Raw genomic sequence first — 13,473 nt, 5'->3', positions numbered from 1 at the left:
CATACATCGTACCTGTTCAGAGGGGGACAAAAGACCAAATGAATGTCCTGGTCAACATGATAGTGTACTTAACTACCTTTACAGACTGAATGAAACCAAAGTACAATTATTTTTATATTCCACAACCATGATTATCATAGTATTATTCAATTAACATAGTCATGCATACGCATGTTATACACACTGCATTATCACGTAAATATTAATGATACTATTTAACAGTACTAGAACAAGATCATTATCACACACAATTAAATTAAAACAATAGACAATACACAATATTACATACAAATCTACATTAAAACAATAAACAAATCAGTTTAGATGTTGATGACCATGACAAGCCCACCTGGTGCCACAGGAATGCATTGCCGACCACCTGGAACTCACACATCTGGTAACCACCTGTCTCTTCACCTGTCACACACACCTGGCAAAGGGTAAAGGTTAATCAGACGAAAAAGGGAAACATTTAGAATTTTAACCTTCCTACTACTAAGGTACTCTACATTCTCCTAAACAGAGCCAAACCTGTGTCCTAGAACTCTGTTTTGTTTGTGCTCTACTTTAACAGTTTGGACACAGAAAGGACAGTGAAACGTTGGTGCCGCTCTCTTGCTTCTGAATATCACTGAGAATTAAGGCCCAATTTGGCACAAGCTTTCCATTTCGACAACAGAAAGGTATATTCTCTGATTTACTGACAGCTGGTTAGTGGCTAAGGAAACAACATAGTTACAACTCATCATTACACAGAGACAATGACACAAATGGCAGTAAGAACAACTTTCATTATTTCGCCAGGTACCCTAAGAACTAGGCAATTTAATAACAATGAATTTTAAGAGGTCCTTGTTCTTCTTTCATTCTGAGGCTACCAACTTCAACATGCTGAAGATTCTGTAGCCTATATATTGACTGTACACTGTAAGTTTTTGTCTTACATGTGTGGATATGATCCTCCTGATAAAAGTGACGACTCTGTTGGCCACGTCCATCTTACAGAAGTTCCTGAAGTCATGTTCTCCCACCAACTTCTGCCCAGCCTAGGACAGAATGGGAGTTTAACTTTGAGTTACTTTATTCATTCAGATCCATGATTAGCTTGACAATATACATGACAATGGGTAGCTACAATGTCATGATGACATTGTAGCTACTCTTCCTGTGGGCATTATCAACATACATAAATGGACAAAACTAATGTGACACACTCAAGAATATAACATATACATGTACATAAAATTCACAAGCACTTCAATTAATTGTTTTCATACATTTTTGATAAGGGACTTGCTTTGTTCTATATGTCAAGATCATGCTGAGAGATAAGTTCACTAGTATTGGGATGAATTTTAGCAAATTTTGATCGAGGGAAATTTTTTTCACTTTTTATAGGGTACAAGTTCAACAAAATAGTATCCTTCCTTATGAAACCTATATAGTTAAGATTGGTCATCAACAAATAGCTGAACACACAGGGTATGGAATATTGAACAATAGATTCTTCATGTTTTTTCTTTCACATCTTTGACTTTCCGACTGACTTTGGCATTCTAGAACAATAGTATCAATTTTCCAATATTTTTGGAGGTAATTTATTTGCTCACTTTGCAACTGCTTTGTACGACTTACAGTATGGTAAAAAAGTTCATTTCTGAAACAGATGAAAATTGATTATCATATCCACATGGCTTGACAAGCCAAAAAGCCAAGTTATAAAATAAAGACTGTATAGTTACTGTAGTACATCTACTATCACTAGTTAATGTATGGTAAAGATGTCTTACAAGATGCATGCTCTGTATGTCCAGGTTTCCTTTAGGGAAGAAGTACTTGTAGGTCCTCTGTTGACAGCTGAACCTGGCACTGAAGTCTGGGTCTACAGGCGCCCAGGCTAGGACCCTGATGTCTGGTGGAAGGACCTACATAGTGGGGAAAAACATGCTGTAAGGTCTGGAGCCCAGGCTAGGACCCTGATGTCTGGGGGAAGGACCTACATAGTGGGGACAAACATGCTGTAAAGTCTGGAGCCCAGGCTAGGACCCTGATGTCTGGGGGAAGGACCTACATAGTGGGGGACAAACATGCTGTAAAGTCTGGAGCCCAGGCTAGGACCCTGATGTCTGGGGGAAGGACCTACATAGTGGGGACAAACATGCTGTAAAGTCTGGAGCCCAGGCTAGGAACCTGATGTCTGGGGGAAGGACCTACATACACAATGCATGGGAAAGAACATGCTCTTAAGTCTAGGAGCCCAGGCTAGGACTTTTGATGTATGGAAGGAGACCAATATACAATATATTATATACACACATGGAAAATGGACTCTCAAGTATGAGTATGGATCTAGCAGAATATCAAACAAAAACAATGTTAAACTGGATAGTAAGTGTGAGTGTGAATGTAACTTCCAATGCAACTCATTAGAAAAATAGATATGGTAAAACAATCATTCAAAATTATAATAAAAGCAGCAATATAAGGTACATGATAAAATTTTGCCATTTCTAACCATATCCACATAACATGTTGTAAACGTTGATGTACCTTGTTGAGGATGTAGACATATTTGATCTCTGTAGTTTTGTCTCCTTCCCTGTGGTTGGCTGTTCCCTCAGGTCTGGGGATGACACCAGCGCCATCTGTCAGATTGGTCCGTAAGTCCAGCGAGATCACCTGTTTCAGCGTTTGTTGTAGATTGGAAAAGAAAACATTGTTACGATCTAATTTTACGCAATGATGAAACTTTCGCTGTGATACTGTATGCACAAACATCTTCTTGTATGGAGTGTCCATACCTTGAGTGTAGTGTCAGAACCTCTCATGATATCTGTATTACCACGGTGGTATCAGTATCAACTGTGGATGCCCATACTGCCTATAGTACATTTGTATAGCGTCTGAACCTAGTTATATCAATACCACAGTATCCAAACCCCCTATAGACTCTGTATCCCTGTTCTATCAAAACATCCTGCAGTGTGTCAATACACCCTGCTCTGTCCGTACTCCCAGTTGTGTCCGTACCCCCAGTAGTGTCCGTACTCCCAGTTGTGTCCGTACCCCCAGTAGTGTCCGTACTCCCAGTAGGTGCGGTACCCCCAGTAGTGTCCTACCTCCAGTAGTGTCTGTACCCCCAGTTGTGTCCATACCCCCAGTAGTGTCGGTACCCCCAGTAGTGTCCGTACCGCCAGTAGTGTCCGTACCCCCAGTAGTGTCCTACCTCCAGTAGTGTCTGTACCCCCAGTTGTGTCCGTACCCCCAGTAGTGTCCGTACCCCCAGTAGTGTCGGTACCCCCAGTAGTGTCGGTACCCCCAGTAGTGTCCGTACCCCCAGTAGTGTCGGTACCCCCAGTAGTGTCCGTATCCCCAGTAGTGTCCGTACCCCCAGTAGTGTCCGTACCCCCAATAGTGTCCGTACCCCCAGTAGTGTCCGTACCCCCAGTAGTGTCCGTACCCCCAGTAGTGTCGGTACCCCCAGTAGTGTCGGTACCCCCAGTAGTGTCGGTACCCCCAGTAGTGTCGGTACCCCCAGTAGTGTCCGTACCCCCAGTAGTGTCCGTACCCCCAGTAGTGTCCGTACCCCCAGTAGTGTCCGTACCCCCAGTAGTGTCCGTACCCCCAGTAGTGTCCGTACCCCCAGTAGTGTCCGTACCCCCAGTAGTGTCCGTACCCCAGTAGTGTCCGTACCCCCAGGAGTGTCCGTACCCCCAGTAGTGTCCGTAACCCCAGTAGTGTCCGTACCCCTGTAGTGTCCGTACCCCAGTAGTGTCCATACCCCTGAATTGTCTGTACCCTCAGTAGTGTCCATCCCACCTTTTTCACCCGAGTAAAGTGAAATCGTTGAAGTATGCCACATGACGCCTCATGCATACTTTTTTACACTACATGACCCAACAACCTAAAATGAAACCAACCTGTCTGAATCGCTTTGTATAACTTCACAACACCAGATTATCTCACCTGGCCGAATGCTGACACTCCCTTGTCCGTGCGACCACATCGGTGGTAGTTAGACGACTGTCTCTTCTCTATCAGTCTTGTCTTGGTCAGTGCTTCAAACAGTCGAGCCTCTATGGTGTTGTCCGTTGTCTCCTGACTTTGAAACCCGTCGTAACTCCATCCCAGGTAAGCAACCTTCAAAGCCACGTGTCTCGTGTTGTATTTCGTGAAGTCGAAATTTCTCTGCGGTTTTTGTCTGCGCTGTTTCTTCTGTGTTGTCAACTGCTCGGTTGTGTTTTTTGTACTTTCTTCTAACTTTGTGACGGCATCTTCGAGTTGTCTTACTTTTGCGATAAGTTCTTCTCTGGTAAGTTCTTCGAGTTTGTGAGTTTCGGAGCTCGCAGATACGGACATGGTAAGGAGGGGAGGGGGGCACACTACTTACGATACGTAGCTAAAAACTCCACACCTACCGAATCTTGGACGTCTTGACAGTATGCCGAAGACTATGCTCAGGAAAATGCGAGATTTGTTAGAAAAATTGGGTTCTTAGCGACGAAATAATCGCGCAAATTTTCTCTGAAGTTCACGAAAGCAACATGCGCGACTTCCGCAATGTGTACCAAATGCCGCAAATGAAATGGAATAGTTCATTCTGTTTAGGGGGCATAAAGTTATTCTGAAAATAAATTTCTTGAGATCTACTGAATCAATCTTAATGTTTTGACAAAAGAAATAAACTATGCATATTTAACACTTATTCACTAATATTGATTGGTATCGTAAGTAAAATTTCTATTTATTAGCCTTATTGAAATATGGTCATATTTTAATATAAGCCCTCCTATTTATATGGTCTAGGCTTGGTCTAGGCCAATATCGTTTTGTCAAAAAATAGGAATGTTGACAGCAATTTTGCAACTATTGACAGGATTGATATTCTATCAAGAGTGTAAAATTTCCATTATTGACAGGATGGTCCTGTCTAAAGCAAATCCCCGCGGTCTGTGTTCATCACATTTTACGACAGTTTGGCTCCTGTGATTTTGCGACAGTGATTACCGCAAGTCGTCGTGTGTTCATTTTGCATGCGGACACACAACAACATGGCAGCTGAGTAGGCGGTCTCTCCTCCTAACGCCTAGCCGAGCCTGGCCCGGCCACTTCTTCCTCCTTCTCTCGACGATTTCCGCCTCCAACATGGACAAGAACGGCGAGCCAACACGCAAGAGAAGCGAGAAACCCACCGTGGCGGTGAAAAGCGAGCTCTCGGATGACATGAAGGTGAGTTTTCTGCGAAGAAGGAAGGGAAAGATTTCCTTTTTTTTAGTGGGAAACGTTGTTCAACCACCACCATCTGTATAATGCATTCCAGCCGGGCCCTGTGGGATGTAATGCGAGCTATAGGCGTGGCTTCAGACCTCCATACAGAAATGTCGGCTTCTATCCTTCTATCAAGCGCAATTTATTACATAAGGTCAGGGAAAGATCGCACCGTGCTGTGATTTTGTAGTGGGTGCTATATGGGTGTGTAGATTTCAGGTGTTGATGAAATCTACATCATAGGACTGGATACACCCACCCAGCAACGGGATACACCCATGGGTAACCACCCGACCCAGCCAAATGGCCCCGGGGTTGGCATAATCACAGTGTAACAGGGATCTGTTCACAGGCCAGAGCAAGCTTTTGTTGTGAGGGAAAAAAGCGGGGCATGTATGTAAACAAAGGAAGTGTGCCCTGCCATTCAGGTGTGTATGTTACACCTGGTAACACTACTTCTTTTATTGAGCGCAACCGTGTAATCATTTCCTGTTTGACAGGTCCGGTTTATTTGTGTTGTCTTGTTTACAAGTGCCTTGTTGTTGTTGTTTGTTGTTGTTGTTGTTGCTTTTTGTGAAATGATTTTAAAAGCCCACTTCCCACGTTTTTTTATCATTTCAGAGTAAAGATGAAGTAGAATTTAAGGTAAGGAACCATCTCGTCAGTTGTGTGCTCTTTTCAAATAGAAATCGTAATGTATCTTCTTTTAAGAACACAGATGAACTTCTTGGTCGATTCATTTTGATACTTGCATGATGAAAGTCTGTCCTTTCAAAGAGTATACTTACAATTGTATAATTTCAATCTTTTTCGAAAGATTTGACTGTATAACAATTTGATAATACTTACAAAAATATTAGACAAAATATTATGTATCTTGCCTTTTTCTATCTTCCCTTCTTTTAAATCTGTGATTTCTGAGAAATTTGAAATTCCAACTTCCTCTTTGACTATGATCTATTATTACTATTTAACATTAATCTAATATCATAATACACTATTAATATACAAAATTGTTATGAACAGCTGTTGTGAAATTTATTTGCATGAAAAGGCGGTGAGCAGTAACCCTGTATGCTAATGCTTTCTTTGTCCCCATTGGTTGTTGAGAGGGAGGTGCTGTGTTACAAAAGAACTTTAAGTTGTGCATTGTCCCGTCGTGATTGGTCACGGACAATCAGTGATGTCGCAGAAGTGAAAACGGTAGCGTAGTCTCGCCGTAAACCAACACTACAACTCCAGCAGTGTTTGAAATATAATGTCACCGCTGGGTTTAATGATTACGTGAATGAAGTGTTGGATTGCACAGACAAAATCTCAGTATGTGTGCCCCTAGGTCCTCTGTGTAACGCCCCCAACTTTGAAAGGGTGTCCACTATGGGGTCTATTGTTCCCAGCGACCCCCCTCCCGCTAGTCCACTAGTTCCTCTGTAATAGCCCAAGCCCATATAATCACTCATGACAAGGTGTATGTAGTTCCTCTTACCAGTTACCCCATGTTTCTGAGGTGTCAACTTTGCCCAGGAGGAAAAGAACAAAGGCCAGTGAAAGTTGTTTGTTTCACAGTTCACTCCGAACAATTGACCAGGCCAGGGAAAGTGAAGGTCCCTATGCGAGGGGTATAGTAAGTGGGCATTGTTCTCGGACCCACATTGTCCAGCCTCCTGCAAAAGAAGACAAGGTCTCCCCTTCTAAAATCAATAGATGTAAAAGTACACTACAAGGCATAACCCCAGGCAAGACCTATATCTAGTTTCTTCTCCTCTACTCTAGCAGGGCTCAAAATTAGTTATTTAGGGCACTGGTGCATCTAACCTAAAAATTTTTGGTGCACAGAAAAAAATTTAGGCGCACAACATGAATTAATGTAGAATGACAGCAAAATTACAAAGCCTCTCTTTATAATTGCATCTGTCACTTATACTATAGTTAATTTCAAAATTTTAAACAAGCAATTCAAGAAAGGACAACAAAGGTTTTTATAGCCTTTTATGATGCTTATTAAACTTTCGAAATGTTCTGTATATATTGGTTTTCAAAGGTTCGTTATAGCCTACAAAATTATCTAATATATCACAGTCAAAAAGTAGGTGCACAGATGTAATTTTAGGTGCACAAAGGTGCACATTTCCAGCCCTGCAAAATGTTATGTTTGAACGTGGGAAGGCCGGTCGGAAAAAAATTATGAAAGGAAAAGGTCACGATTTTTCCCACCAACCTCTGCTTGGAGAGTATTATAGCCTACAAAGATATGTAATATACCACTGTCAAAAATTAGGTGCACAGATGCAATTTTGGGTGCACAAAGGTGCGCATGCATGAAGTATTTCCAGCCCTGTAAAATGTTATGTCTGACTTGATGGTAGACTGCTGGCCTGGCTGTGTGAAACATTATCCCTGCTCTGTGCGCTCCCCCCAGCCCCCGCACCTATCAGGTGACATGTTTTCCTAGGATCTTCCCAAACATTTGCATATCTCTGTGTCCGATCAGTCTCGTGTGACAGCCCCAGCCTTTTGTTAGTCTCCAGCTCCCCTCCCCTCCAAAGTCAGGGCCTCCACGGATGAAAGCAGACACCAGCAAAGGTACAAGAATTTCAACTTTCACCAAGGTGACTGTTTTCTCAGGGATACATGACACCTCGCCAGTATTGAAGTCAACATCCCCACAGTATCTAAAGTGCAGAGAGGTCTCGCCCCACTCTCTGTACCTATCTTCAGGGCAGGTTCGGGTTGCTGGCTATATACAGGAGGTTCCATTTCAAAGCAAGGACTGTCTCCTGTTACAGATCCATACTCATTCCTCTGAGGTGATTATAAAGCGAGGTAGCGTCCCCATGCATGATTAAATATCACTTTTATCGACAACTCTCTCAACTTGGTGTAGCCACATTGCCCGTAAGGAAAAAGGTAAACTATTATTAGCTGGAGTGAGTTATAGATTATACTTATAATTTTTTTCAGGGAGCTGCATACTATTACTTACTTTCAAGATGGGGAGTGCATGCTTGTGCTCTTGTGTTTGTTCATGAAGAACTTGCTGACAGTTAGGTTTTTACCTTTGCCTGAAGGTTACGTTTTGGGTAGCATTTGTATGCGTGTGTGTGTGGGTGTGTGGGTTTACGTGTGTGTATGCATGTGTGTCGTGTATGTGTGTATCACTATATGTGTAGAAGACTAGCATAACTCTTGAAATTGTGGACAGGTCTTGGTGAGACCGTAAAACTATTTTAGGCCCCCTAGCGACTTATTTGAAGAAGATCACCCATGGGACTGATAAAATCTGGTCTATATGGACAGGTGGTCATGGTTAAACTTTTCTCAAAATGTCAAATGAAAAGGACATATCTTCAGGTCATACCAAATACCAAGTATCATAAGAAATGAATTCAAAGATAAGATTACCAAGGAAATGCATTGGGGTGGTATTTGAGAGAAATACAAGATACTAGTATTAGTAGTGGTAATTTGAAAAAAAAAGCTTATTGCTACTGTAGATTCATTTATTTCCTCAGTGACCTAATTTGTGAAGGAGGAAAAATTCTATTCTATAGTACAGTATTATAATATATATGAAACAAACATTTATAGTGTCATAGTTTCACAATGGAGGGGGTACCAGAAAAAATGCAGAAATAAGACCACTACAAGTATTCCAAGATTTACAGTACATGGAGAGTAAGAAAAATGGATCTAAAAGGTAGAGAAACAAATATTGGAATTCTCCTTTTCTTGCCTTAGGCTGTTTGGATGTGATATCTTGGAGACTATCAGGTGATGCTCTAACATTGTTTTGGGGCTAGAGTAGGTTTAGCTAGGCATATATGGTTACAATAACCTTTAGGGTAAAACACATCCCATACTGTCACTTCTGATATATGTACATGTACATACGAGTACAGATTCAGGTGGGCTGGTAGTGGTACTTTTCCCCGAGTATGCCCCAGACCTTCCTAGAGTCTAGCACTTTCATTGCTAGAATCTTCTCTCCGTGAAACAAAATTAGCTTGACAGAAAAAAGCTTCAAAGGTGGAAACAATTAGTTACAATGCATGTATCTGTTTTTCTTGCACAGAAAATGCATATTACTCCTAATGAATTGATTATGATGTATGAGGTCTACAGGGGTCATTTTAATTGGGGTGAAAGCCTTGGTCGATTGCCCCCTTTCCATGCTGTAATCTCATCATCTGTTAATTAGCATAATTGTAAAGACAGTTGGGTTGGATCCTAATGAATGAACTAGACTAGAGGCCATGGAGACAGCCTTATTACACTGGGGAGCAGATCCTCTGACAAGCATGAAATTCTGATTGACCAGGGATGTCTACTAGGTCACTGGTGGTCACAGTCTTCAACTGTACCCTCTCTGGCAGTAATCTTGCTCCTCATCATGATAGTAGATGCCATACCAGGGCTGGAAATACCACCTGCATATGCAGGGCAGTGCAGGTGAAATTGGAGCTGTGCAGGTATTTCTGGTGTCTACCTGCACCTAACCTGTACTGGTCCGTGTACTGGATTTTCTATGTAAATGTCTTATGATGCAGGTGTATATGGATTGTTATTAGGTGCATTGACTGTTACCACCTATAAGGTATAAAAGAAAAAGATAGCAATGGTTCCTAAAGAATTTAGTACAGTGTGTGTGTGTGTGTGTGTGTGTGTGTGTGTGTGTTTGTATGTGTGTGTGTGTGTTTGTGTCTGTGTGTCTATGTCTGTCTGTCTGTCCTAACATCAGTTCCAGTATTCTCTGCCAGAGGGGGCACTGAAGTTTCAATACCTTCTGCCAGGGGGTGAAGTCTGCCATCTCTTACTACAATGTAAGAAAATTCTGAAGTAGATAATTAACATGAAAACCCATGCATATTCCAGTTGTCCCTTATCCCTTTGTTTTCATGTTGTCATCATGGTAAATTTGATGTCAAGGAAATTATTTGGAACCAAGGCAATTATTTGATGTGGCCTTTATTGGATGTGACAAGTCGCTGGCTGGGCCACATGTGTGACACAGATATATGCCAGCATTATGGAACAGTTGCCAAATGCTTGTTTCAAACGACTTTTAAAAAGTGGATATTATATGCAAAATGTAGGTAACACTTGTAATATTGCAGGGAAGACCACTACATTAAGAAGACAGTTATCAATTCTTTCTCAAGATTGTGGTTTTTGATTGGTGGTTTGATCTTCGCAATTAAACAGTGGGTTAGGGATAACAGGTGGTTTTGAAACTGAGTGATCTAGAATGAACTATCAGTTGTGTAGGCGCTGTAGTGTCAGATTACTCAAGAGATATAACAAACATGCATAATTGGGACACTATCGGTATCATTTGGATGTAAAAAAGTTTCACATGTTAAAGACCATCATTAGAAAATGTACATTGCTGTTAAACTTTAAGTGTCTAAGTGTGGATTTTGTATAGCCTGTAATCCAAATCCTTGATGTAGAATCGTTTTAGTACCTTTATTATTATATTAAGTTTATAGTTTATTTGTCAAAAAAGTTTAATTTTTGTGTGCATAAGTCTGTGCATGTTTGTCTTTTGACAACACAGGGCTCGAAATACTGGGTGCATGTGCACCCAGGTGCACCCAAAATTGGAGCTGTGCACCCAACTATTTTCTGTGGGTGCACAGGGTGCACCCAATTATTTTTTTAGGTTTATATATGTAAAGATATCAAAGTATACTAGTATACATAATATTCTTGACATCTAACTATTCTAAGCATTAGAAAGATAATAAAAATGTCTGTTAATGCACTTGTTTAAGAATTTGATATTAGGTAATTACTTAAATTTAAGTAGTGCACCCAAAATTTTATTGGTGCACCCAATTCTTTAAGCTGGGTGCACCGGTGCACCTAATCCCAAAAATGAATTTCGAGCCCTGCAACATAACTTGAAAAGTTGTTGTTGGATCTTTGGCATATTTGAACATTAGTAGGTGTTGGCAAGATGAAAAAATGTTTAGATTTTGGCCCCCCTAGTAGCTGTCCGTGATACTGCAGCGGGACGTCCGATATTTGTATCTCATCCTCTGTACATGCTGTTGTCAGGATTCTTCGGGTGGTATTTTTCGGTCTTGTGCTGGGGAAGTTTGGCCCCCCTAGCAACCTTCTTTCGAACTGGCAACTGCAAGAGCTTTTCATCAATTTACACTTGTGTTAAATCAATCAAGATAAACACTCTCATAGAAGTGGCTTCTGACACCTGGGGGTTGCCCCTTTTCTCTGTCATCATTCAAGGTGAACCAGCTGGCTTGTGAAACCTCACCCCATGGTCCTGACATGGCAGTCTGGGTATAGTCTTGCCCCAGCCAACCCTGTCTCTAACAGTACTACACCTGTCAGACTTGAGATGATGATGGACAGGTGTGTTTTGGCTTAAGCTCTGGATCTACCTGTCAAAGTGATATGATTGACAGAATTGTGGCCTGTGGTATCACTGTGATGATTGAAAGAAAAACAAATGTTACCTGGCATCCAATGATGTCATTGTATGACTTAAAAGTTGCCATTAATACTACATTTTTGGCTACATGGAATTCTATCTGCCGTTGGTTACCTAACTGAGATGATAATTGACAGTTGACCAATGATAATTGACAGCTCACAAATGGTAATTGACAGCTAGCCGACCAATGATAATTGACAGCCGACCAATGATGATTGACAGTTGACATATCAATCAATCAATCAAAAATGGTTTATTTTAAAAACAAGATACTGGCAGCATGGAGCTGAATTTTGTCTTGTTGTACATTAAAATCTCTGCTTATTTTAACATACGTAATCAATTTCTAGCACGTTATTACACTTTAAAACTAATGATATCGGAGAGTATTATTGTTTTAGTGGATTAATTATTTGACATGAATAAAACATACATGATTTACAGTTCGTAAACAGTGTCACTTTGTTTCGTTGAGTAGTCTTAGCATTGATGGTACTGGACTATTGTGGAATCTGGCAGTGTGGATACTAGGTAGAGTCAGTGCCTGAGAGTTCCGCAGGTTACGGCCATGTGCCTGTCCACGGGTCTGCGGTAGCAGGTCAGCAGTTCTTTCTGACTTCTGCATACTGGATGCAAACCTACGGCAGAGGTTGGTTCTTCTTTCCTCCAGTGTTTCAAGTCCGCACTGTTGCAGGGCTGATGAGTAGTCAGTGTAGTGACGCCCAAGGATTGTTCGGCAGGCACGTCTCTATACTAGTTCCAAGGTTGCGGTCTGTTTGCGTGTAAGACTGTTGTGATACACTGGTGCAAAGTATTCCAGAATAGGTCTGATAAATCCACAGTACACCGTTACCAAGTCAGCCACCGGAAGTCCGAACGTCTTGAGTCTTCGGAGCATAAACATGCGCTTGTTAGCCTTTCTGTATGATGGCATCATACAGAAAGAAAGGGTTACCTGACATCCAATGATATCATTGTGTAACTTCTTATAATTTGGATCAATAACATGATTGCCTAATTTTGGCAAATGTAGATGATAGTTGAAAAACATGGAACTTTTTAAACTGATGATACCAGTTCACCATGCTTTCCTAGCTTTTCTTGCAGCTTTTTTTAGACATGTTAGATATGTTTTTGTTTTCATCAATTTACTGCAATTTACATTTTGCACGTCTAATTTTTAAACAAGCTTAAAATCAAGCCTGAACCGACTACAAATTAGATATTCTATGACCTTTTACACTCTGTAACTTGCTAAAATGTCGATAAAAAGTGACGTACATGATATAGGTGAGTCAGAAACTGAAACAGTTTTCCCAGAGTCTGTTACTGTATGTTGACCTTGTGGTCCCCTAACCTTGACATTGGGCTGACCGTAACAAAAGCACATCACATGATATCAGTCATCGCCTTATGTGTCCACTCAAAATCCAAACATGAAACCCACCAAAATTGGAAGGGTAGACGGCCAAGTATGTATCTGTTACTTGTTTGTTTAGAAAATTTGCCTGAAAAGTTTGCAAAGCTGGGCAGTGGGGTTAGGCCTTTGAAAAGTTAATATTGTGTTTTTGATATGGTCATTAAAAAAAGATAGGGTTGGGATTCAAAGCAATCCAGCAATTATAATTGTAGCATCATTTAACTGAAATGCATCAGGATACAGGTATTTCTAACATCATATTTTCATATCCAGATATAATATTATTGCTCGTTGTCAACCTAAATAGGACTTTCATTTAGGTTTGGTG

At 41.0% G+C, this 13,473-nt stretch overlaps 2 protein-coding genes across 3 annotated transcripts in view; one reads left to right on the top strand and one right to left on the bottom strand.

The window, feature by feature from the left end:
• Positions 1–4,614, bottom strand: part of LOC118422252 (tRNA pseudouridine(38/39) synthase-like) — a 9,785-nt gene extending 5,171 nt beyond the window's left edge. The window contains exons 1-6 of the mRNA XM_035829771.1: positions 3,967–4,614; positions 2,551–2,679; positions 1,791–1,925; positions 945–1,046; positions 350–430; positions 6–12 (exon numbers count right to left, since the gene is read on the bottom strand). Coding sequence (XP_035685664.1) covers positions 6–12; positions 350–430; positions 945–1,046; positions 1,791–1,925; positions 2,551–2,679; positions 3,967–4,359 — 847 coding nt within the window. The 5' untranslated portion in view covers positions 4,360–4,614. The remainder of the gene's footprint in view (positions 1–5; positions 13–349; positions 431–944; positions 1,047–1,790; positions 1,926–2,550; positions 2,680–3,966) is intronic.
• Positions 4,615–4,947: 333 nt separating this feature from the next.
• The window catches only part of LOC118422752 (sine oculis-binding protein homolog B-like), a 29,735-nt gene continuing 21,209 nt past the window's right edge, over positions 4,948–13,473 (top strand). The window contains exons 1-2 of one of the 2 annotated variants that reach the window (XM_035830498.1): positions 4,951–5,229; positions 5,890–5,913. In XM_035830498.1, the coding sequence (XP_035686391.1) occupies positions 5,146–5,229; positions 5,890–5,913 (108 nt within the window). In that variant the 5' untranslated portion in view covers positions 4,951–5,145. Of the gene's footprint in view, positions 5,230–5,889; positions 5,914–13,473 lie in introns of both variants that reach the window. The other variant, XM_035830499.1, reaches the window with a different exon arrangement.

This window comes from Branchiostoma floridae, chromosome 9 (genome assembly GCF_000003815.2).
Source record: "Branchiostoma floridae strain S238N-H82 chromosome 9, Bfl_VNyyK, whole genome shotgun sequence".
NCBI classification, from domain to species: domain Eukaryota; kingdom Metazoa; phylum Chordata; class Leptocardii; order Amphioxiformes; family Branchiostomatidae; genus Branchiostoma; species Branchiostoma floridae.
The sequence above is the reverse complement of the archived record's forward strand: the minus strand, read 5'-3'. Positions and strand labels throughout refer to the sequence as shown.